Genomic DNA, 24,798 nt, shown 5'->3' on the forward strand with positions numbered 1-24,798 from the left:
TACCTAGACCAGGGGTAGGCAACCTTGGCTCTTCCAATCCATTCCACTGCAGGACTTGGTTCCAACCAGACCTATAGTTATGTAATTAACCTCCAACAGGGTCAATTAAATAAGGTCTGGTTGGAGCGAAGTCCTGCAGTGGAATGGATCGGAAGAGCCAAGGTTGCCTACCCCTGACCTCGACAGAGTAGGCTGTGTGGAAAGGCCACATTCACATGATTTGAATGAAACGAGGGAGGTGGGTTGACGCCTCCAGGTGAGCTCAAAGCCGGTTAAAAGCAGATTTAGTGAAAAATGTGTATTACTCAGTTTCTCTTCGAAGGATCGCCGTGTATCCAGATCACTCTCCCTGTGACGTGTGAATAAAATATATCGAAACAATATATTGCTGCAATAAGAACACCACGAGACACAGCACAGATAAAGTAAGGAGTTTCTTGAAAACACTGCAGGGGGTTCTGAGACACGTTCATCTTTCACATTTTCAGCAGCCACTACAGTATGTGTTTGAAGAGGGGGCAGCATGATCTGTTCAGAGATGCCAAGAGATTTAAGGCACCCAGCGAGATGCCTGAGTGTTCTGTATTGATTCATGCATCCCAAAACCTGAGGGGAGTGTATATATATTTGGGGGGGTTGGGAGGGTGAGGGATTGAAAATAATAATGTCTTATTTGTCATTGTGTTTTTATCTCCTTGTGTTCAGGCTGATCGGAAATTCAACACGCAGCACTTTCTATTGAACCCAACATTGTGAAATAGCACAGGTCAATCCTTATAAAAGAGTCCCACAGTGAAAGCATAGCCATGTGTAACAAGGCACAGTGAAAGCATGGTAAAGCATAGAGAAGCATTGTAAAGCACTGAGAGGTGTGGTAAAGCATAGAGAAGCATTGTAAAGCACTGAGAGGTCTGGTAAAGCATAGGGAAGCATTGTAAAGCACAGAGAGGTCTGGTAAAGCATAGGGAAGCATTGTAAAGCACAGAGAGGTCTGGTAAAGCATAGGGAAGCATTGTAAAGCACAGAGAGGTCTGGTAAAGCATAGGGAAGCATTGTGAAGCACTGAGAGGTGTGGTAAAGCATGTTAATAAACAAACCAGGGTAAACTATGGTAACTGTATAGTATAACCACAGGGAAAGCACTGGGGAAAACTGAAAAGATACAGTGCAAGTTGTACATGTGTTTGACAAGTTGTATAAATGTTTGCTTAATAATGCCTGTGTCATGAAAGGGAATTGGAATTGATTAAAAGGGAATTCGAATTGGAACTGAAAAACAGGAAATTACCCCAAACCTGCCTGCCATAGATATATGAAACTTAGGCTAGATGGGCCAAAGTGTCCTTGTGTTAGTAAGCATCAGCGCCATCTAGTGCACAGCGAGTGTATTGCCAGCACAACAAACGGAAACTTGATCCAAAGTGGCAGATCACTAGATGGCTCTTACCCCTACAGCAACACTGACGTAGTCTGTGCTGCACATGTCTATCGCAGACTTAAAAGCACAGCCTTTGATGAATTGCCATGAGAAGCACTCCGAGCCACTGCAAACACAAATCATACAAATGTTAAATCTTTAACAGAGCGCTCACCAGACTTTAAAACCCATTCTCTTCCCTCTTATTAGCATTTCCTATGAAGATGCGGTGGTTTGATTGGAACGAGTGAGTGGTGTATTGTGGGAACAGAAAGCCAGCACGGCGGCTCCAGTGTTGAGTTACAGCCATTCCTCTCTAAATCTGCCTCTACCCGGCTCTGAGCTCGTCTGGGGGCGTGTCAAACAGCCTCCCTCGTTTCATTCAAATCATGTGACAGTGTGACCTCACAACTCCGCCTGTTTATATGCAGGGTAGGCGGGGCTAATTGAAAGGTCGTGATTTGAATGGACTGAGGAAGGCATGTAGGATTGTACAGGCAAACTGAAAGGAAGATTTAGAGCAACATGATAACTCCATATAGAACCACTCTGAATGATTGCGAACACCATAGTAAAGGAAATGCAAAGAGATTACAATGATGCAGCATACAATGATGCATCTGTAGCGTTGGGTTTGAAATATGACATATATATATATATATATATATATATATATATATATATATATATATATATATATATATATATATCATAAAATAATGAAGAATAACGGAGAAAACTAATTGAAGAACTAAACGATTCTCATCAGAGTACATGACAACCAGCGATCATGTTAATAAAGCTAATAAGAGGTGAGAGAATGGATTTTAAAGATGGTCAGTGCTCCTTTAAAGGGAGGGGCTGGTGATCATGTTAATAAAGCTAATAAGAGGCAAGAGAATGGATTTTAAAGATGGTCAGTGCTCCTTTAAAGGGAGGGGCTGGTGATCATGTTAATAAAGCTAATAGAGGAAAGAGAATGGATTTTATATAATTTGTTAGCACTTCTCACCCATTTTTCACCCATTTAGCTACATCTGCCTCAAACGCGAAGTTTTGACAGGAACACATGTTATAAAAAACATGAGTTTTTATTGACATGATCTGGTATTACAGTAGATTGCATAAAGTTCTCAGTTCCATGCCTTCCTCCAAGGAAATCTATTACACCTGCACTCCCTAGGTCATTTCACCTCCGCAGTGTCTTCTGGGTCAAAGCATGTAACTGGATGAAAGCATGTCAGTCGGTAGGGGAAGTAGCTGATTGGTTAATGACAAGCTGTTGAAGGGGCGGGGAACCCTCCATGTGACTTAAGAAATGCAACACTATCTGAAAGCAAGGCTTGCAAACTGATCACTTTAATCAGGTGAGGCACCAGATTACCCATTTGCTGGAACAGTGCATCAAAATGAATGATTTCAAAAAGTGCAGAAGATAGTCAGGTGTTATTCCTGTGGGAGTCAGACGGGCTTCATTAGGAACGTGAGACCATTATTTCAAAGTTCTGCTTTAGGTTTCACCAGCTATGAATTCACAATTGCCAACATGTTAAAACAAAAAGGAATTACATTGATTGTGTTTTTAAAGCGTGTTCTTGAATTTTTTCGGTTAGCCAACATTTCCAAAACATAAAAAAACAAGAAGAATAATCTGAAATTATGTTTTGATTCTTCTCATAAAAATGTGTATGTTTACTGTTAGCGAAAAGCTGTATTGTTTTAATGAAATAGTTGAACATTTTAACAAAACTGAACAAAATACTGTAAAAAAAAATAAAATAAAAAACTGTGAAACATTGAAAAAAAAAGCATTTGGAAAAAAAATAAAATGTTATGTCTTATACTGAACTGTCTATCTGTATTATTATTTGTTTATTTAGCAGACGCCTTTATCCAAGGCGACTTACAGAGACTAGGGTGTGTGAACTATGCATCAGCTGCAGAGTCACTTACAACTACGTCTCACCCGAAAGACGGAGCACAAGGAGGTGAAGTGACTTGCTCAGGGTCACAGAATGAGTCAGTGGCTGAGGTGGGATTTGAACCGGGGACCTCCTGGTTACAAGCCCCTTTCTTTAACCACTGGACCACACAGCCTGCTGTATATGAAGAGCTTATTTATCAGATATAGTCTGTGTATCTGTTTAATACATTCTGCAAGAAAAAATAGAAAAAGAGAAAGAAAGAAAGAAAGAAAGAAAGAAAGAAAGAAAGAAAGAAAGAAAGAAAGAAAGAAAGGTATTTTTTGTATCTGTCACTTACTGCTTTAGTGGTAAACATAAAAATCGAATTCCTTAGTATCTACTGTACATCGTCTTCAGTGCACCTACTACAGAAATAAAATCAAATAAGATTAGCATTCAAGGGTAGGCGAGTCAATTATTATTATTTATTTCTTAGCAGACACTCTTATCCCGGGCGACTTACAGTCGTAAACAAATACATTTCAAGTGTTACAGTACAAGTAATAATACAATTAAGAGCAAGATAAATACAATGACTTTGGTTCTACCATGAACAAGTATGACAAAATATGATTCAATAACGGAGCAGATAAGAGTGTCAGTGATAGTTACATCAGGATATAATTAAATACAAAATACTACAGATTAAATAACACTTGACAGATTACAGTACTTGAAGTACAGGATTAAATGCAGTAAAATAGAGAGCAGATAAGAGCAAGTAAAGCACATTTAAGGAAGGGTGATAATGTCCCAGGGGAAAAACAGAGGGGTTCTACAGGTGCTGTTTGAAGAGGTGAGTCTTAAGGAGGCGCCGGAATGTGGTCAGGGACTGGGCAGTCCTGACATCTGTAGGAAGGTTGTTCCACCACTGCGGGGCGAGGGTGGAGAAGGAGCGGGCTCTGGAGGCAGGGGAGCGTAGCGGAGGTAGAGCCAGTCTTCTAGTGCAGGCGGAGCGGAGAGGACGAGTGGGGGTGTAGGGAGAGATGAGGGTCTGGAGGTAGCTGGGTGCAGTCTGGTCAAGGCATATATGTAAAATGTATATAAAATAAACCAGATTATACCCAAATATAATGTGAAAGTTCTAAGACAGGGGGCTGTGGTAAACGTTTTGTTTTGACCATTACATTTTGAGTTAGAACAGCAATACAGTACACTGTTTCAGTGGATTGCAATACCTGTTTCAACCAGAAGGGGGCGATCATCACGGGAGGTCTGTACCTACCATAGATTCCATTGAACTCTATGGAACATCCTGCAGTGGCGCCGCGAAGGAGTGTGACGCATAAATCTCACGCCAACAGCAGGAACGTAGTGCTTGTGTTTGTGAGAAGCGAGGAGGAGCACGTTTGCAAATTATTATTTTTTGGCAATCCAATTAAAATAAAAACAGGTGATAGTTGATTTGTCAGTCCTTCCTGCGAGTGGAAAGATTTGAGAGAAGAGCAACCCTGCGTTGAAAAGGTAAAAAATCCAGAATTCAAATGAAACTTCTATAAATGTATGTATGGGGTTCGGTTTGTTGAATTTTAACATTTTAACGGGAGAAGACGATCTATTTCTGTCGACGACACAAACAGAAATCCTAGGCTCTATCTATTACCATGTCTGTATTAAGTTATATTAATAGAATAGCCATTGTAAAGTCCTTTCAAAGAACTCTAAACCCCCATGCTTTGAAAAATAAAATACAGTTGAGGAATCTTTGGCCTCAAATATCAAAACATGTTTGTTCTCACTGTGCTTTATTATTTACTGTAGTTATTTTCTTCGTTCAGATAAAGTTGCATTTCGTTGTCATTTATTAGTCTACTTCTGTACACGCAGGTCTACAACAAAGCAAACTCACAGTTCTTAAACACAGACATGATGAATGCGGGAGTCTGTGCTGTGAAGATGCAGTCGTTTCATTGTATTTGGTATCCGCTACTTTCCTTCTGTACATTGAATCCCTTTATGTTCTGGCCAGGATATTTCAGTATGATGACAAGCTGTTATATAACGTGGCTCTGACTGTAAACAGGGTTGAGGGCCAGTTTCTTCTTTCAATTCCTTTTGAAGGACTTGGTAGTTATATTTTAGAGACACAATTGTTGTGATTAGCAATTTAATTGACTAACAAAGAGTGACTTCAGTTTTAAGTAATTTGTTGCCACTGTGAGAAGCTAATCCTGCGAACTGCTGTTTTAATCAGTGATGTGTTGGAATTGTTTAGATGGGAATTCGAATTGGGGATGGATTTTAAAAGGAATTGACCTGAACCCTGACTAACTCCAGTCACGGTGTTGTCTCTTCTGAAGGACCCTGTGAGTGTGTGAGGCTGAACCCTGACTGTAACTCCAGTCACGGTGTTGTCTCATCTGAGGGACCCTGTGAGTGTGTGAGGCTGAACCCTGACTGTAACTCCAGTAACGGTGTTGTCTCTTCTGAAGGACCCTGTGAGTGTGAGGCTGAACCCTGACTATAACTCCAGTAACGGTGTTGTCTCTTCTGAAGGACCCTGTGAGTGAGGCTGAACCCTGACTGTAACTCCAGTCACGGTGTTGTCTCTTCTGAGGGACCCTGTGAGTGTGAGGCTGAACCCTGACTGTAACTCCAGTAACGGTGTTGTCTCTTCTGAGGGACCCTGTGAGTGTGAGGCTGAACCCTGACTGTAACTCCAGTCACGGTGTTGTCTCTTCTGAGGGACCCTGTGAGTGTGAGGCTGAACCCTGACTGTAACTCCAGTAACGGTGTTGTCTCTTCTGAAGGACCCTGTGAGTGAGGCTGAACCCTGACTGTAACTCCAGTCACGGTGTTGTCTCTTCTGAGGGACCCTGTGAGTGTGAGGCTGAACCCTGACTGTAACTCCAGTAACGGTGTTGTCTCTTCTGAGGGACCCTGTGAGTGTGAGGCTGAACCCTGACTGTAACTCCAGTAACGGTGTTGTCTCTTCTGAGGGACCCTGTGAGTGTGAGGCTGAACCCTGACTGTAACTCCAGTAACGGTGTTGTCTCTTCTGAAGGACCCTGTGAGTGTGAGGCTGAACCCTGACTGTAACTCCAGTCACTGTGTTGTCTCTTCTGAAGGACCCTGTGAGCGTGAGGCTGAACCCTGACTGTAACTCCAGTAATGGTGTTGTGTCTTCTGAGGGACCCTGTGAGTGTGTGAGGCTGAACCCTGACTGTAACTCCAGTAACGGTGTTGTCTCTTCTGAAGGACCCTGTGAGCGTGAAGCCCTGTCAGGATGTCTCTGGCGGACGAGCTCTTAGCTGACCTCGAGGAAGCGCGTGATGAAGAGGAGAGAGGAGACGGGGAAGGAGGCAGCGGGCTGGGGGAGGAGAGCGGCCCGGAGCTGGAGGATATCCAGGAGGAGATGGAGACGGACTTCAGCGGAGCGGAGAGCGTCACAAGCATCGCCAAGCTGAGGCACAGCAAGGGGGTAGGACACTGCACCGCACTCAACAAAAATACAATATCACACCTATCTTAGCATCCCTACACTGGCTTCTAGTTCGGTTCAGGATTGATTTTAAGGTCCTGTTAATAACTTACAAAACCATAAAAGCTTCAGTCCCATGTTACTTGAATGAGTTGCTGATCCCATATGTTCCCAGGTGACCACTCCGATCACAAGGCGCTGGATTGCTCGTTACCCAGAAGATGATTTTATTTAAATACAGGCGGTAGAGCTTCCAGCTACAGGGCTCCTAAACTTTGGAATAAACTGCTTCGTTCCATAAGGGAAGCACCAGCCATTGCCCTTTGTAAAACAAGACTAAAGACACATTTTTATAACCTAGCCTGTTTATCTTAAAAATGACTTGTCTGCACCTTTTATTCTGTTCTTACTGTTTTATTGGATTAAATGTTGTATTCCTGTTGCCTGCTGGATTCTGATCTGAATTGACAATGTTTTTTAATTTTCACCCTATGAAGCTCTCTGTGAGAACTCTGTTGTGAAGGGTGCTATCATAAAGATTGACGGGTTGAATTTCCATTACAGCAGCATTGCCAAGCTGAGGCACAGCCAGGGGGTAGGACACTGCAGAGCATCACAATTACAGCAGCACTGTTTGCATGCATTGCAATTACAATGCTGTTTTGTTCAGCTACAGTTGGTTGCAATTCTGCTACAGTAATTACAATTACACTAAAGTAACAAACTACACATGAACATGTTTACTCTTTATTCTAAATAACCAGACAGTAATCACGGGTGCAAATGCAGAAATATACTCTTATCACTTACTTTATCAAACAGATGGGGTCGAATGACAAATAAATGCTTAATTGAAGTGTAATCGATCAATGATGTGGTACAATTTCAATTGCGCAGGTGTGTCGAGGTTCAATTACATTGGAATTGCACAATTACAATTGGAATTGACCCCAGATCTGCCACCGGCGCCTTCCTGCCTCTCCACTCCTAAACTTTATCAAGCAGGACTCGCACCAGCCCTGCTGCACCTAGTCCTGGGGTTCAGAGCTCCCCTCAATGAAGTCTATTAATATTGAAATGATCAGGAGCCAGGAGCTTGAGCAGGGTTACAAACTCACACTAACCCTGCTGCTGCTGCTGCTGCTGCTGCTGCACCCAGTCCTGGGGTTCAGAGCTCCCCTCAATGAAGTCTATTAATATTGAAATGATCAGCAGCCAGGAGTTTGAGCAGGGTTAGAAACTCACACCAGCCCTGCTGCACCCAGTACTGGGGTTCAGAGCTCCCCTCAATGAAGTTTATTAATATTGAAATGATCAGGAGCCAGGAGTTTGAGCAGGGTTACAAACTCACACTAGCCCTGCTGTTGCTGCTGCTGCACCCAGTTTTGGGGTTCAGAGCTCCCCTCAATGAAGTCTATTAATATTGAAATGATCAGCAGCCAGGAGTTTGAGCAGGGTTAGAAACTCACACCAGCCCTGCTGCACCCAGTACTGGGGTTCAGAGCTCCCCTCAATGAAGTCTATTAATATTGTAATGATCAGGAGCCAGGAGCTTGAGCAGGGTTACCAACTCACACTAGCCCTGCTGCTGCTGCACCCAGTCCTGGGGTTCAGAGCTCCCCTCAATGAAGTCTAGCATTATTATTATTAATATTGTAATGATCAGGAGCCAGGAGTTTGAGCAGGGTTACAAACTCACACTAGCCCTGCTGCTGCTGCTGCTGCACCCAGTCCTGGGGTTCAGAGCTCCCCTCAATGAAGTCTATTATTAATAATGAAATGATCAGGAGAAATGAGCAGGTGCCAGTTTCTCTTTGTCTGTCCACAGTTTTCAGACATCATATAGTAGTATTATTGAAATGAGCAGATGCCAGTTTCTTGACTCCCTCTTGTCTGTCCACAGTTTTCAGACATCATGGAGAAGGTTGGAGAGTATGTCGAGAAACAACGGAAAAGTTCTGAAGGTAACAAACGTTTCCGAGGTTGTCATAAAGCATGCTGATCACATGAGGGGTACAGCAAGTGGAATAGTGGAGGTAGACACAGTCAAATCGGTTGACTGGTCGCCACTTTCAGAAATATGAACCAGTCCTCTTTTTGTGAGCTCTTTGTGAACATTTCATAGCACTTTGTTTGTGCACTATATGTGAGTAATATTATCTGTTGTAAATTGGAACAATCCTGTGACGTGATTGGTCAGCTTCCAGTCTCTGAGGTCGCGGTGGCTTTACTGCTCCTCCAGTCTCTGAGGTCGCGGTGGCTTTACTGCTCCTCCAGTCTCTGAGGTCGCGGTGGCTTTACTGCTCCTCCAGTCTCTGAGGTCGCGGTGGCTTTACTGCTCCTCCAGTCTCTGAGGTCGCGGTGGCTTTACTGCTCCTCCAGTCTCTGAGGTCGCGGTGGCTTTACTGCTCCTCCAGTCTCTGAGGTCGCTGTCGCTTTACTGCTCCTCCAGTCTCTGAGGTCGCTGTCGCTTTACTGCTCCTCCAGTCTCTGAGGTCGCTGTCGCTTTACTGCTCCTCCAGTCTCTGAGTTTGCTGTCGCTTTACTGCTCCTCCAGTCTCTGAGGTCGCGGTGGCTTTACTGCTCCTCCAGTCTCTGAGGTCGCGGTGGCTTTACTGCTCCTCCAGACTCTGAGGTCGCGGTGGCTTTACTGCTCCTCCAGTCTCTGAGGTCGCGGTGGCTTTACTGCTCCTCCAGTCTCTGAGGTCGCGGTGGCTTTACTGCTCCTCCAGCCTCTGAGGTCGCGGTGGCTTTACTGCTCCTCCAGTCTCTGAGGTCGCTGTGGCTTTACTGCTCCTCCAGTCTCTGAGGTCGCTGTGGCTTTACTGCTCCTCCAGCCTCTGAGGTCGCTGTGGCTTTACTGCTCCTCCAGTCTCTGAGGTCGCTGTGGCTTTACTGCTCCTCCAGTCTCTGAGGTCGCTGTGGCTTTACTGCTCCTCCAGTCTCTTGAGACTATGTCTTCCACTTTTTATTTTCATACCTTTTCTCACAGTGAATAGACTTGTAATCTAAAGGAGAACAGTACAGCCTTCTGTAATCACATAAGACCTTTAATAACTGTAATAACTAGTACTAAATTAAAATTTAAACAGCAGAACAGCCCATGCAATATGTCTGAATACTTCTGTTTTTTTATTTTTAATGGTTATTTAGATCCCTCCAGTAGACAATGGTGTGCTAACAAGGGAAGAGCCTTGATGGGCCAAATGGTCTTTTTTAATTCCCAAATTTTTCTTCTATGTTGTTGTTGATTATTATTATTATTATTATTATTATTATTATTATTATTATTATTATTATTATTAATGTTATTAGCATTATTATTAGTTTATTTGCAGACACCTTTATCCAAGGCGACTAACAGGTGTTACAGGGCAAAAACAATATTTAAAAAGTGTACTTTACACTAAGTGCAAATACTGCTCGAATTAGTAACAAGTTAGGAATAAAACAATTTGTATCTACAATGACATTATAGTAGTGCAAGGATACGGGGTTTAGAGAGACACAAGGGAGTTCCTGTATGTTTAGGATTTTGGTGAACTGATAACTGCTTTCCATTTGATTTATGTGAGCTGATTTATTTTATAAAATAATCTGTGTCCTCTCTGTCTCCCTCTAGTGACTGGTCCTGTTGAAGCGGACCCTGAGTACAGACTGATTGTCGATGCCAACAACCTGACTGTGGAGATTGATAACGAGCTGAGTGAGTGAGAGAGAACTGTCCCAAACCAGATTGCTAGGGGTGTGCTTCTGGTTCATTTTTATGAATGTTTAAATGCTGTGCAGGTGTCAGCGTTTTTAAACCGTATCTACATGCAGACTCACACTTTTTATATTGCACTCTGATGTATACAGACAGCCCTGGTTAGGATTTTATAAGCAAATAAACCCTAAATAAGCAAATAACGTTTTAACATCGCAAAGACTCAACTACAACGCTACAAAAACACGTACGCATCAAAGTATATATTGAAATAAGGACTGTCACTCGATTCAAATTTTTGATCGGTTTGTTTTTAGGCATTAGTTGATTAAACCAGTAGATTCATCCGTGCACATTTTTAATAAAGGTAACGGTCTTCTAGCGGCCGTCCTGCATGTAATGTAAAAATCTATAGAATCTTAAAAAAAATCCCAATGGAAATATAGTCTTTCTAAAAGCATTTGTACTGTTTTCATCTTAGTAAATGTCTCTCTTTGTGTTTGTACTGCACTATTGATGTATCTGTGCAGGCCCTGTGAGCACAAAGTGAATAAAATATACTTTTTTTTAAAAATTATATTAAAAAAACAAAACCAATAATTTAAAAGAAAAAAAAAAGTTACACGTTGCAGAATCTAATAAATGCACAGATTCCAATACATTCTTGCGTAAAAGAGTACTGATAAATTAAAGCCTATACATAATCTAGTTATTCAGTTGCATTCCCTGAATTAATATTTAAAAAATAAATAAATAAATTCCTTTTAAAATCGTGTTATACGTATTCACAGGGATGCAAGGGTCTAAATAAATGTCGGTCGCCATCTGGAAAGTTCTGTATTATGGATGTCTGCTTTTTACTGCAGTAACTCCATCCACAGTAATTCTGAATGTTTTCATTTCAAATGGTGAAGCATTGAACTTGTGGTTTTGTGGTATGACAATTGTCTGACAATTATTTACATACCTCTGGCAGGCTAGCTGTACCCCCCTCCACTCCCCCGCCTCCAGAGCCCGCTCCTTCTCCACCCTTGCCCCTCAGTGGTGGGACAACCTACCCACGGATATCAGGACCGCTCAGTCCCTGACCACCTTCCGGCGCCTCCTCAAGACACAGCTGTGCAGACAGCATCTGTAAACCTCACCACTCTCCACTATGCTGGACTGGACGGCACCCAGCTGTACCAGTACTTGCATCAGCTTGTGCTTGCACTGAACTGCTCCATATCTTGCTGCATTCAACTCTCCTAGCTACAACTACTTACTGTGTCTTGTATTTGATTTTACTCTTGTAGGTATCCGCATTCACGTTTTCTGTATTTGCTCTTATTTGAAATCATTCTCGCCCATTTATCATCCTTACTGCGTGCTCATACAGGACTTGACTCATAAGCAAATATTTATTAAGTTTTAACTGCTCTTGGTCAAACTCGCTCTACTTATAATTTACTGTATTTATTTTTCTCTTACTTGAATTTGATCTTGTTGTATTTTCATAACCGCTCTTATCTGTATTATGATATTCTGTAATGTGATATTTTATAATGTGATAACTTGTACTGTGATACTTTGTAACAATTGTAAGTCGCCCTGGATAAGGGCGTCTGCTAAGAAATAAATAATAATAATAATACCACGGTTTTCTAGTCCGGTTCCTCAAAATACTTCGCCTCGTTCCTTTGTTTTAGAGATGCCATTTTATTTTATATATATATATATATCTATATATATCTATATATATCTATATATATCTATATCTATCTCTCTGCATGAACACACAGTGCACCAATGAACAAAACCCGCCCCTGTGTCAAAATTTCTGTTGCACCAATTAGAAAAACTACTTGGAGGCGATTGCCAAACCCCTTCCTTTTTATAATATCTGCCCTTCCTGTGGCACTAGAGCAGTCGGATACGCGACGGACTGCTGATGATAAATTAATCCATTCAAATATGCGTTTGGTGAAATTTGTGTACGTGACTGATTATACGTCTAGCGTATTCTTCAACGATGAACCACTTCTTTGGAGTTTCAAATTCCCATCCCTACAGATTGCCTGTCCCTGTCTCTACATATACATGCCACATGTGTAACAGAGCAGAGCTTTTTGGTTAAGAGCTCAATAAATCAAGACCAGACCCACGGTCAATAAGATCACTGTAGATTGAGAGACTGGAAGGTTTCTAAACTCTGTTTCTGTTTGTTTCTCAGATATCATCCACAAGTTTGTTCGTGACAAATACTCCAAGCGCTTCCCGGAGTTAGAATCACTGGTGCCAAACTCGCTGGACTACATCAGGACTGTGCAGGTGAGACCCCTCCCTTCCTCCCTCACTCACACCCTCCCTCACTCACACCCTCCCTCCCTTACTCACTCACACCCTCCCTCCCTCCCTCACTCTCTCCCTCCCTCACTCTCACACCCTCCCTCCCTCCCTCACTCACACCCTCCCTCCCTCCCTCACTCTCTCCCTCCCTCACTCTCACACCCTCCCTTCCTCCCTCACTCACACCCTCCCTCCCACCCTCACACACCCTCCCTCCCTCACACCCTCCCCCCCCTCCCTCCCTCACACCCTCCCCCCCTCCCCCCCTCCCTCACACCCTCCCCCCCTCCCTCACTCACTCAAACCCTAACCCACCCTAACCCTCACTCACTCACTCTGGGTTCAAATCCAGCTCACAAGCACAGTGAAATTAGGGCTGTATTTTTTTTTGCAGGAAAAATAGCTTATTTCACAGTCTAAATATGTATTTCACGATTTTAAGCATTATTTATTAAAGCAGAAAAAAATACATATTTATGAATGGTTTAAAAATATATTGTGAAGAGGCTGATCTTTATTGAAGGCAGTGAATTGCTAAGATGAGATGCCTGATCTACAAAGGCACGTTGGCCCATAGTGGAGCTCAGTTGAAGGATTTTAAATCTTGGTGCATTAGTCACATGTCTCTAACAGAGATGTAAGGTAACTTGCAGCATTTCCAGCATACACCTAATGGACACAATGAGAGCCCTCTATTCACCCAACTCGGCCACCCTAAAGTTTGTAAAGCTTTATATTTTAAGTACAGTGCAGCCACTTCCTTGTCACACTTCTAATCGCCTGCCTGGTCATTCCCAGAGTGATATTTAGTGCGGTACAATTCAGTGGTGTGACTGTGATGGTAACCAATGTGCTCTTATCAGAAGCCGGTCCCCATTGACTCCCATTCTGTTGTGGCTGGGCATGTCAGTCCAGTGATAAGAGGAGAGTGACATTAACATTCTTGATAAGAGGCACGCTTCAATGTATTGGTTTACATTTTGAGTAGATATCTGCAGAGTGTTCTGCATCTTGTGTGTTTTAGTATTTGTATTAATGGCTTCTAAAAATGAAAATCAAACACAATCCTATATTAAATTGGAAGTATAGATTGTTTGATATCCATTTGTCAGTGAAATCTTTAGAAACTCAAACATCACATCACATGAGCCACCTTATTGGACCGCATTTTCAAAGCCTCAACTCCAGTCTTTTTTAATGAACTACCTTTTGAAGAAGACAAAACATCTGTTAATTTAACAAAACCAGAAAAGAAAAACCAAGTTATATATTTCAGATCACTTTAGCAGTCTGTTTATGATAATTATAACGATGCAGCTGCAAAATATGGGGAAATAGCACATCCTGCAAATTCTGTGATTTCTGAGGAGTTCCGTTATCCGCAGATTTGTATCTAGTCGTCGGTACAGATCTCCGATTAGTCTCCAACTCTGTTTGTTCCCTTTCCTCAGGAGCTGGGTAATAACCTGGATAAGTGCAAGAACAACGAGAATCTGCAGCAGATCCTGACCAACGCCACCATCATGGTGGTCAGCGTGACTGCGTCCACCACGCAGGGGTGAGTGTGTGAAAGAGGCTGGACAAAACTGCCTTCCCCGGGGATAGCTGAGCTGGCCGGTCTGGGCGAGTCCTTAAAGACACTCTGATAAAACTTTAAAATCCGTGCACACAAAACTGGACATTTTCATTTAAACGCTCTGTAAAATACAACCCTGTTTAGGATTTCTCTTTGCTGATTTACCTTTTAAACCTCGGTGATTGTAGATGACAAAGTGCTGTGAATCCATTCATTATAGAGGCCTGGAATGTGCAGTTTTAAAATGAATGTGCAAACCCCTTCACTGGCTGCTTTCCTGTCAATAACCACGTAGCTGCTTCCCTTACTGAATAACTTGCTTTCAGCCAGAAACATGATTTGACCAAGGAAGTAAACCAGTAACAGACTTCCTGGAAGGCAAGGCAAACAAACAGAGAACTTTCTCTAACCCTGTGTAGTACCAGATGTATTAAAATGATAATACGTGTTTTGCTATAATATGTATTACTTTAAAAACTCCACATTGGGGCCTGTGTGGCTCATGGAAGTGCAGAATTGGTTCGAGAGCACGGAATGATTTTGTTGGCTCTCTCTCTCTCAGTACGATGCTAGCGGAGGATGAGCTGATCCGATTGGTGGAAGCCTGTGACATGGCCCTGGAGCTCAACCAATCGAAGCACAGGATCTACGAGTATGTGGAGTCCAGGATGTCCTTCATCGCGCCCAACCTGTCAATCATTGTGGGGGCCTCGTCTGCTGCCAAAATCATGGGTAACTAAACAGTGCCTGTCTGTCTGCTGTGACCATCAAACTGCCTGTAGTGTTTTTATCAACCCCCTGCTGGAAATGTGTATCACCAGAGGTGTCTGTATGTCACACTGAGATTTACATCTATGTGATATATCTATATAACCGCCTATGCAGTAATTGCCTGCTTCATGATTGTCTGCCTGCATTCCAATGCCATATGATTTAAGGCTGCATTTTTTCACGTTTATCGTGGATTTCACAATTTATTATTATTATTATTTATTTCTTAGCAGACGCCCTTATCCAGGGCGACTTACAATCGCAAGCAAATACATTTCAAGTGTTACAATACAAGTAATACAATAAGAGCAAGATAAATACAATAACTTTTGTTCAAGTGTTACAAACCACAATTCAATAATACAGCAGATAATAGTGATAGTTACATCAGGATATGATTAAATAGTGATAGTTACATAAGGATATGATTAAATACAAAATACTACAGGTTAAACACTTGGCAGATTACAGTATTCTGAAGTACAGGATTAAATGCAGTAAAATAGGGGGCAGATAAGAGCAAAATAAATCACATTTAAATGAAGGGTGATAGTGTCCCAGGATACAACAGAGGAGTTCTACAGGTGCTGTTTGAAGAGGTGAGTCTTGAGGAGGCGCCGGAATGTGGTCAGGGACTGGGCAGTCCTGACATCTGTAGGAAGGTCATTCCACCACTGCGGAGCAAGGGTGGAGAAGGAGCGGGCTCTGGAGGCAGGGGAGCGTAGCGGAGGTAGAGCCAGTCTTCTAGTGCAGGAGGAGCGGAGAGGTCGAGTGGGGGTGTCTGTGAAATGTACCCATTGCAGTGTAATATGTAGCTCCCCTTGATAATTCCCATTTCTGAAAGAAGAATGTCAGTGTACTTGGGCTGTGTCCAAAGATTCATTCGCTAGCCAGGGATTCGAAGATTGTTTTAAACCTTCAAAGGTTCGTCAGACGGGTTCACGCACTTGATTTTGTTTTGTTTTTTCTTCCTGTTAACAGAAACTGTTTGACAATGTGTGAATACTATAAATCACACATTACATGTCCCTTGCATGCAAAATTCGATCTTTTGATTTGTATAATGCATATTACGTAAACAAAAGTTGTTAATAAAATCCGCTGCCATATTGTTATACATTATGTACAACTGGAGTAGGGTATACTGTCCAAAGCAGTGGGCTCGTGCCTCTAGTGGCTGTAGAGCTTCAGTAAAATGTCCTGAATACCTCGTGTACGAGACAGTGTAAGAGAAGTGCTAAGGTAGAATATGTTTGAAACATATAAAATATACACTAACACAAATCATATTAAAACTGAGCACCGTCCATCCGTCCCTCCCCGCTCCAGCTCGTGTTATCTAGAGCCAAACCTCCCCAGCCCAGCTCTCTCATGTTCACTGCTCTAAACCATGAGCTCCCCCAGCCCAGCTCTCTCATGTTCACTGCTCTAAACCATGAGCTCCCCCAGCCCAGCTCTCTCATGTTCACTGCTGTAAACCATGAGCTCCCCCAGCCCAGCTCTCTCATGTTCACTGCTCTAAACCATGAGCTCCCCAGCCCAGCTCTCTCATGTTCACTGCTCTAAACCATGAGCTCCCCCAGCCCAGCTCTCTCATGTTCACTGCTCTAAACCATGAGCTCCCCAGCCCAACTCTTCCCATGTTTACTGCTCTAAACCATGAGCCCCCCAGCCCAGCTCTCTCATGTTCACTGCTCTAAACCATGAGCCCCCCAGCCCAGCTCTTCCCATGTTCACTGCTCTAAACCATGAGCTCCCCAGCCCAGCTCTTCCCATGTTCACTGCTCTAAACCATGAGCCCCCCAGCCCAGCTCTCTCATGTTCACTCCGCTCTCCTCCGCAGGGGTAGCAGGAGGCTTGACTAACCTGTCCAAGATGCCGGCCTGTAACCTGATGCTGCTGGGAGCCCAGAGGAGATCCCTGTCTGGGTTCAGCACCACCTCCCTGCTCCCTCACACTGGATACATCTACCACAGCGACATTGTGCAGGCACTGCCAACGGTAAGAGGCTGTCTGTCTGTCTGTCTGTCTGTCCCCTCACTCTGTCTGCATCTACCACAGTGGAACCCCTCCCCCATTTACAATGTGCCTGTCCTCCCAAACTCGGTACTTCTACCACAGAGACGTTCTTCACTCCCTGCCGCTGGTAAGACTGTGTCTAGCATCTCCTGTACAGTCATTTCTGTGCAGGCTGTGTGGTCCAGTGGTTAAAGAAAAGGGCTTGTAACCAGGAGGTCCCCGGTTCAAATCCCACCTCAGCCACTGACTCATTGTGTGACCCTGAGCAAGTCACTTAACCTCCTTGTGCTCCGTCTTTCGGGTGAGACGTAGTTGTAAGTGACTCTGCAGCTGATGCATAGTTCACACACCCTAGTCTCTGTAAGTCGCCTTGGATAAAGGCATCTGCTAAATAAACAAATAACATGGCTAGCATTACCATATGACTCCATGTTCACTTGGGACAGTTCAGGTTTGAGCCTTGCCCCGAATGCATTCTGGTAAGTGTAATCCTGTTTCTCAAAGAAACAAGTGAAAGGTACCAGCATGCATTGGGGTGTGAGTTGAAAAGCCTGTCCCAAATGAACAGGGAGTCCTTTGGTAACCCTGAACACGGCCTTTACCAATATGGCCGCCTCCCTGCTTCAGTGCGGTTCCTCAGCCAGTGATTTGATTTTGTTTTCCAGGACCTGCGTCGCAAAGCAGCTCGTCTGGTGTCTGCGAAGTGCACGCTGGCAGCACGAGTGGACAGCTTCCACGAGAGCACTGATGGCAAGGTGAGGCTGCTTCCACACAGCTCCCAGCTGGAGATGGGCATCAGACCTGGGGTCAGTTACAATTGAAATTGCAATTACAGTGTGACTGTAGTTGAACACTGGCACACCTGTGTCATTGTAATTATCAGGTCTGGGATAAATAGTTATAAATATGGTTGGTGAAAAGTAACTATTTGAAAATAATTAAAAACATATTGAAAAGGCCTTGTAACCAGGAGGTCCCCGGTTCAAATCCCACCTCAGCCACTGACTCATTGTGTGACCCTGAGCAAGTCACTTCACCTCCTTGTGCTCCGTCTTTCGGGTGAGACGTAATTGTAAGTGACTCTGCAGCTGATGCATAGTTCACACACCCTAATAAATAATAATAATGTGGAAAGCAATTATTATTTGAAAATATTTAAATGGGAGTAAAGTAGTTGAAATATATTGAAATACTTTAAACTCTTCATAAATATGTGACTGTCACATACAGCAGCCTAATTAGTATCCTGCATTCTAAGCAGGTATAGTCTTGTCCTTGTTAACCACTCAATTATGTTTTGGAAACTGCTCTTTCAATTAGATTTAATTTGATCAATTAGTTGAAATATTTGAGTATTTTATTTCAGTGGGTAAATGTTTGAAAACAATGAAACATCTTTAACCACTGGTTTTAATGGTCTGTTTTGAAGTTATTGAATTGAGCATGTTTATCATTTTCCTCGTTAGAAATCCTCCTCAACCACCATGTGGTAATTGCAAGACTTGGTACATAATTAAACATTTCGGGTAATTCGGTTTTAGTTTTTGATTATTCATTAACTATTTAGGAATAGTTAAAAAAAAAAATATTCATATAACGCATATATTTTAAATATTTTCAAATAGTATTTGTTCTGCAAAAAAATTAAATATTTTCAAATAATATTTGACTTTGTGCAACTGTGTGACCCCATTGGTGTTGACTGGGCTGATTTACCATTGAGTGAAACGAGTGAAGAAACGGCTGCTTGGGTTTGTGATGATCGCTGCTTTTCCTGGACTCTGTGGAGAACAGCGATCCAAACACGCGGCTGGTAAATCAGCCTGATCGCCACCAATGACCCTCACCTGTGGAGAGACTGATCTGAGTAATAGGTGTGAGCAGCACTCCTTTCTGTTAGTTGCGTAGGTCCCACGTGTGCCGTTTTGAAAATCGCATGTTACAGCACACTTCTATTACTTTAAAGAAAGTTTCAGTTTTCTTTGCCTTTCAGATGAAATGTACACTTCCTGGGTGCATGTTACTGGCTGAGAGCATGTCAGTCGATAAGGGAAGCAGCTGGTTGGTTTGTGACAGACAAGAAGCCATTGAAGGGCTGGGGACAGTTTCACCCTCCCAACAGTATCTCAAAGCATTTGTATCAAACAGACTTCTTTAACCAAGTCAGCTACCAGATACTGTGTTTTAAAAGAGAAATACATGTTTGCCGTGACATGTTTCTTTCAAAACTGGACATTTAGAGAGAAGTAATGGATTTGCAGACCAGGTGAGATTTGAGTCTCTGAGCTCTGTGTTGAGTCTCGCTGTCCTGTCTGCTAGGTGGGCTATGACCTGAAGGAGGAGATCGAGAGGAAGTTTGATAAGTGGCAGGAGCCCCCACCAGTCAAGCAGGTGAAGCCTCTGCCAGCCCCCCTGGACGGGCAGAGAAAGAAGAGAGGGGGCCGCAGGTCAGTGTCACCGCCCCCCCCCCCCCCCCCCCCCACCCAGACCCGGGGTCAATTATAATTGGTTACAAGGGGTGTTAATTGATTTAAGGTCGACTCCAGTAGCTCTGCACTGCTAGCGGAGGAAATGGTTTCAACCGTGATCTCCTCTCCTCCTCTCAGGTATCGAAAGATGAAGGAGCGCTTGGGTCTGACTGAGATCAGGAAGCAAGCCAACCGCATGACGTTCGCTGAGGTCAGTCTGTCTGTGTCTGTTTGTCTGTCTGTGTATCTGTCTGTGTGTCTGTCTGAGATCAAGAAGCAAGCAAACCACATGACGTTCGCTGAGGTCAGTCTGTCTGTGTCTGTTTGTCTGTCTGTGTATCTGTCTGTGTGTCTGTCTGAGATCAAGAAGCAAGCAAACCACATGACGTTCGCTGAGGTCAGTCTGTCTGTGTCTCTGTCTGTCTGTCTGTCTGTCTGTGTATCTGTCTGTGTGTCTGTCTGAGATCAGGAAGCAAGCAAACCACATGACGTTCGCTGAGGTCAGTCTGTCTGTGTCTGTGTGTCTGTCTGTCTGTGTGTCTGTCTGTGTGTCTGTCTGAGATCAAGAAGCAAGCAAACCACATGACGTTCGCTGAGGTCAGTCTGTCTGTGTCTGTGTGTCTGTCTGAGATCAGGAAGCAAGCAAACCACATGACATTTGCTGATCTGTCTGTCTGGGATCAGGATAGCTAAACGCCTGTCTTTATAGCGCACCCCTCATATCCAGACTGCCTTATTTTGAGATACGGACGCAGTCATTTCAATCATTGTGTGAGAAATGCAGCGTTACCCTGAGGTGGTAATAGTTTGCATTAACGCTTTCCGACTTGATGGATCACCGAGTTCCAAAAGAGGGCTGTTCTAGATTACAGATGCAATAATAAAAAAAAATGATTGGGTGTAGATCTTGTCTTTCCACTTGTCAAACCAAAGTACTGATTTGATTGGAAAACAGTTTGAATAGCCTTATTCTTTACAATTGATGTCACATCAAATACAAATAAAATTGTCATTAAAAATGAGCAGATGGCAGGAATTTGTGAACTCTTAACTGATCACACGTAGCTTTTTAAAGCATTAATTAGCACTCCCTTAAACCTGGCCATCCTGTGTGCTTCTGTCTTTGTAAGTTTGCTAAAGCCTCTCTTGTTGTACGTTGTTAGTGGTACAGTGGCATGTCTGTCTGTGCAGGAAGTTTGCTAAAGCCTCTCTTTTGTTGTACATTGCTATTCATTGATAGAGGCATGTCTGTGTGCAGTAAGTTTATAACCTCTCTCTCTCTCTCTCTCTCTCTCTCTCTCTCTCGTTTGTTCGTTGCAGATTGAAGAGGATGCCTATCAAGAGGATCTGGGCTTCAGTCTGGGTCAGCTGGGCAAGTCAGGGAGCGGACGAGTCAGACAGGCGCAGGTCAACGAGGTCACCAAGGCCAGGATCTCCAAATCACTGCAGGTAACCCCAGAGACTGACCAGTCCCTCCTGAACCCCATCATACCACTGACACCTGATCCAAACCCACTGTCAAATGTCAAGGCCAGGACCTCTAAAGAACTTCAGGAGCTGAGCCCCAGTAGTACTGAACCCTAATCATACAATCGCACTGTACACTCGCTGAATCCCAGTCGTACGATCGTACTGTACCAGAGGGAGTGGCCCTGGTGCTCCCGCAGGGTTATGGAGGCACCAGGACTGACTCATCATCGCGCTACGGTGAACCCTGCTGATCAGGCACCCAGTGAGCTCAGAGCGTCCTCCAGAGGCCGGTAGCTCGCTAACATCAGCTCTCGAGTTCCTGGGTGTAGAAGAGGAAGCTGGCTCGGTCGTGGGATCGGAGGACGCCCGCTGAACCTTCAGTTCTCCTGCGCTGTGCGGGGAATCACTGCATGAGGGAACATAATTGGACGTTCTAAACTGGGGAGCTAATCGGGGGTAAAATAATTGGGCACTCCTAAACTTAATTAAAAATCAGTTAACCCTTTGCGGTCCATTGTCGGACTGGGTCCGACATTGCAATTATTCCTCTCAGGTCCTTTGTCGGACTGGGTCCGACATCATTATAGCAACGCAATAAACGGGTGTTTAGTCGTTTTTTCACCGGAAAAAGTCGAGAAAACCATTCTATTGCCGAGTGGGAGCGACAGTAGCCAAGACAAGTCGAAAAAAAAAAAAAAAAAGGCGTATTTCATGAATAGTCATACATGGCCCTGGTATCAGATAACGGGGCGGTCATAGTAAACAAGCTGGCTGATAGTGCGTCAGCGCACAGAGAACACGGACATTTGCAGAGCTTTTTTGAGATGTTATAGTAATAAAATAATGACTTGGATTGCATTATTGAGGAGTTTGGTGATAAAACGAGAGATCAGGAGATGATTGATCGGTATGTACGACTATTATTATTATTATTATTATTTATTTATTAGCATATGTGAAAGCTATAGCGAACGAAAGGGTGGGGCGGGGCTGGAGATGCCTAGTGAGTGCTTTGTTGATATGCAGGGCCATTTAAACCCGTTTGACTGTGGAAAAAAATACTTTTAAACAGCGCGTCTAAAATTAACTGCGCGTGTGAAAATAAATTAGACCTGACGTGCGATTAATAAATGGACCGCAAAGGGTTAACTTTGCATTGGTGCTGCAAAATGCTTGGGTAAAACGTTGTTTCTCTTGTGTGTTGATGGTGATCTCCGTGTCAGATGGGCATTGATAGTATTGTGTCTCTTCCTGTCTCTCTCAGCGCACGTTGCAGAAGCAGAGCATGGTGTACGGAGGCAAGTCCACAGTGAGAGACCGATCTTCTGGGACCAGCTCCAGTGTGGCCTTCACCCCCCTACAGGTCAGACTGAGGAACAGTGAGGGTCCAAGTCGAACCTCCGATGTCCTTTTACACCTCCTTCACTCTGCTTTCTGTTTCTTCGCCAGTTCTCTATCAAATTGCATGTTCTCCCCTGTTCCTGAATGAACCCTTTTTTCTCTCCTCCCGATTGGTCTACAGGGTCTGGAGATTGTTAACCCTCAAGCTGCTGAGAAGAAGGTTGCTGAAGCCAACCAGAAGTACTTCTCAAACATGGCCGAGTTCCTAAAGGTGAAGCGAGAAGCTGACAGCAAACCCTGAGACTACAGCTCCCAGAGTGCACTGCTCCACCCGGATAACCGCTCCCTCGCCAGCCCCACAACCGAGAGTCCCGTTCAGATACACAAGTTCACACATGCTCCGGACTACAGTTCCCAGAAGCCATTGCACAGTTTGGGGGGAAAACAGAATATTTGCTGTGGGTCACAAAAGAAGTTGACACACAGCCCATAATCCTTTTCGTTACATTCTGCAGTTCCCAGAAGCCATTGTTTAGTATGGGATACAAATAGATTGCATTTTTACCACTGTGAATAAGATGATTAAATCCACTTCAGTACCTTTCTCTCTGCTTCTCCTCATCGCTGATATGTGAACTTCTGTGTTTCGCATGTCTGTGGCAGGAAAGCACTTTTTAACACACACTTTACCAAACTGTAAGAACAGTATTTAAATAACTGCCATCAGAACTACTCATGGTGGTTCCAGCGTCATGAAAATGAAGCTGCATCGATGTTTGGAGATATGGATTGACCTAGCAAGTAGAAAATATATTGGGAAACGAAATTCAGATCCACAGTGATCAGGGGAGCAGTGAAATTAGCCCCGTGGTTCAGGCAGTAACCTTTATTATTCAAACTGGCTGTTAACCTGTAAAGTGGATTTGTTTTGGATAGTGCTGAACAAACCCATGTATTATTTGGATAGCGCTCTCCACAGGCCACTGGTGTGGATCGGGCTGAGAAACAGCTGCTTGGGTTTGTGTGGATCGCTGTTCTTCACAGAGTCTAAGAATAGCAGGGATCATCAGAAACCCAAGCAGCAGTTTCTCCACTCTTCACTCTGAATGGTGAATCAGCCTGATCGACACCAGCGCCCCTCCCCTTGTTTCTGTGGAGAGCTCGATCCTAATAATGCGTTTGTGCCGCACTAGTTTCAGGTAATGGAGATCTAGCTGTATTTGATAAAGACTTTCTCAATCAAACCTGCATCTTGTTAAATGTAACTGAAACATGTTTTACTGTACTGTGTGGAGACTGGGGGCTGCTTCACTCGTTCTCTGTGACAGAAGAGCACCGCGAGATAGCGGAGGTGTTCTGAGGATTCAGGTTTTACTGTACTGGAGAGGTGAAAGGGGTTTTCAAACCTTACAGACTTCACTATCCTGAGATCAGCTTCACATCTGGGTCTCATTGTTTTAATAAGCATGTCCTGTATTTAAGTTTTAAATATTGGTGTCAAACCTTATTTTTTTTAATAAATAACTTGTCCTGGCATTGTACTGTGTGTTTTTTTTTAATTTTATTTTTTGTTTTAATTCTCTGTTGACTGGTATGCAGTCAAGGACAAATACGATTCATACATAAATCTCCATAGTTTTATATATTATACAGCAACACCAAACACGATTCAGGCAGTCCCCCTGAGCTTCAATCTGCATAGTTTTATATATTATACAGCAACACCAAACACGATTCAGGCAGTCCCCCTGAGTTTCAATCTGCATAGTTTTATATATTATACAGCAACACCAAACACGATTCAGACAGTCCCCCTGAGTTTCAATCTCCAGTTTTATATATTATACAGCAACACCAAACACGATTCAGACAGCCCCCCTGAGCTTCAATCTGCATAGTTTTATATATTATACAGCAACACCAAACACAATTCAGACAGTCCCCCTGAGTTTCAATCTGCATAGTTTTATATATTATAAAGCAGTGGCACCAAACATGATTCAGACAGTCCCCCTAAGTTTCAATAGCTGTAATTGTATATATTGTACAGTGAAAACAGACATGATTACTTAAGTGCTGTGTGCTCACTCAACCTGTCCTGAGAATGCATTACTACCCATTCTCCACACTGAGACATGAATGAACCTTGCAGAGGGAGGGGAGGGTAGTCACTGGAACAGCACAGTGCTTTACTACCCATTCTCCACACTGAGACATGAATGAACCTGCTTACAGAGGGAGGGGAGGGCAGTCACTGGAACAGCACAGTGCATTACTACCCATTCTCCACACTGAGACATGAATGAACCTTGCAGAG

At 43.5% G+C, this 24,798-nt stretch overlaps 1 protein-coding gene across 3 annotated transcripts; it reads left to right on the plus strand.

The window, feature by feature from the left end:
* The first annotated feature begins 4,650 nt into the window (after positions 1-4,650).
* Positions 4,651-24,015, plus strand: LOC117410033 (U4/U6 small nuclear ribonucleoprotein Prp31). Of its 3 annotated transcripts, none has more exons than XM_059018379.1 (14): positions 4,651-4,845; positions 6,580-6,802; positions 8,706-8,766; positions 10,425-10,508; positions 12,721-12,818; positions 14,288-14,394; positions 14,975-15,144; positions 17,027-17,184; positions 17,868-18,008; positions 19,522-19,649; positions 19,809-19,881; positions 20,991-21,119; positions 22,405-22,503; positions 22,663-24,015. In XM_059018379.1, the coding sequence occupies exons 2-14, from the start codon at positions 6,608-6,610 to the stop codon at positions 22,780-22,782; spliced, it is 1,563 nt and encodes a 520-aa protein (XP_058874362.1). In that variant the 5' UTR covers positions 4,651-4,845; positions 6,580-6,607; the 3' UTR covers positions 22,783-24,015. The 3 variants fall into 3 exon arrangements, with proteins under 3 accessions (XP_058874362.1, XP_058874365.1, XP_058874363.1); XM_059018382.1 differs by having other exon boundaries at positions 17,868-17,957; XM_059018380.1 differs by lacking the exon at positions 4,651-4,845 and adding an exon at positions 6,444-6,455.
* Positions 24,016-24,798: the final 783 nt, after the last annotated feature.

The sequence above is a fragment of the Acipenser ruthenus genome, chromosome 59 (assembly GCF_902713425.1).
Source record: "Acipenser ruthenus chromosome 59, fAciRut3.2 maternal haplotype, whole genome shotgun sequence".
Lineage (NCBI taxonomy): Eukaryota > Metazoa > Chordata > Actinopteri > Acipenseriformes > Acipenseridae > Acipenser > Acipenser ruthenus.

Excerpts from the sequence above, each read along its gene's own strand:
- LOC117410033 (XM_059018379.1), top strand. The coding sequence starts at position 6,608 with ATGTCTCTGGCGGACGAGCTCTTAGCTGACCTCGAGGAAGCGCGTGAT. Across the intron at positions 10,509-12,720 it reads GGAGATTGATAACGAGCTGA|ATATCATCCACAAGTTTGTT; the intron begins GTGAGTGAGAGA and ends TTTGTTTCTCAG. Across the intron at positions 12,819-14,287 it reads ACTACATCAGGACTGTGCAG|GAGCTGGGTAATAACCTGGA; the intron begins GTGAGACCCCTC and ends CCCTTTCCTCAG.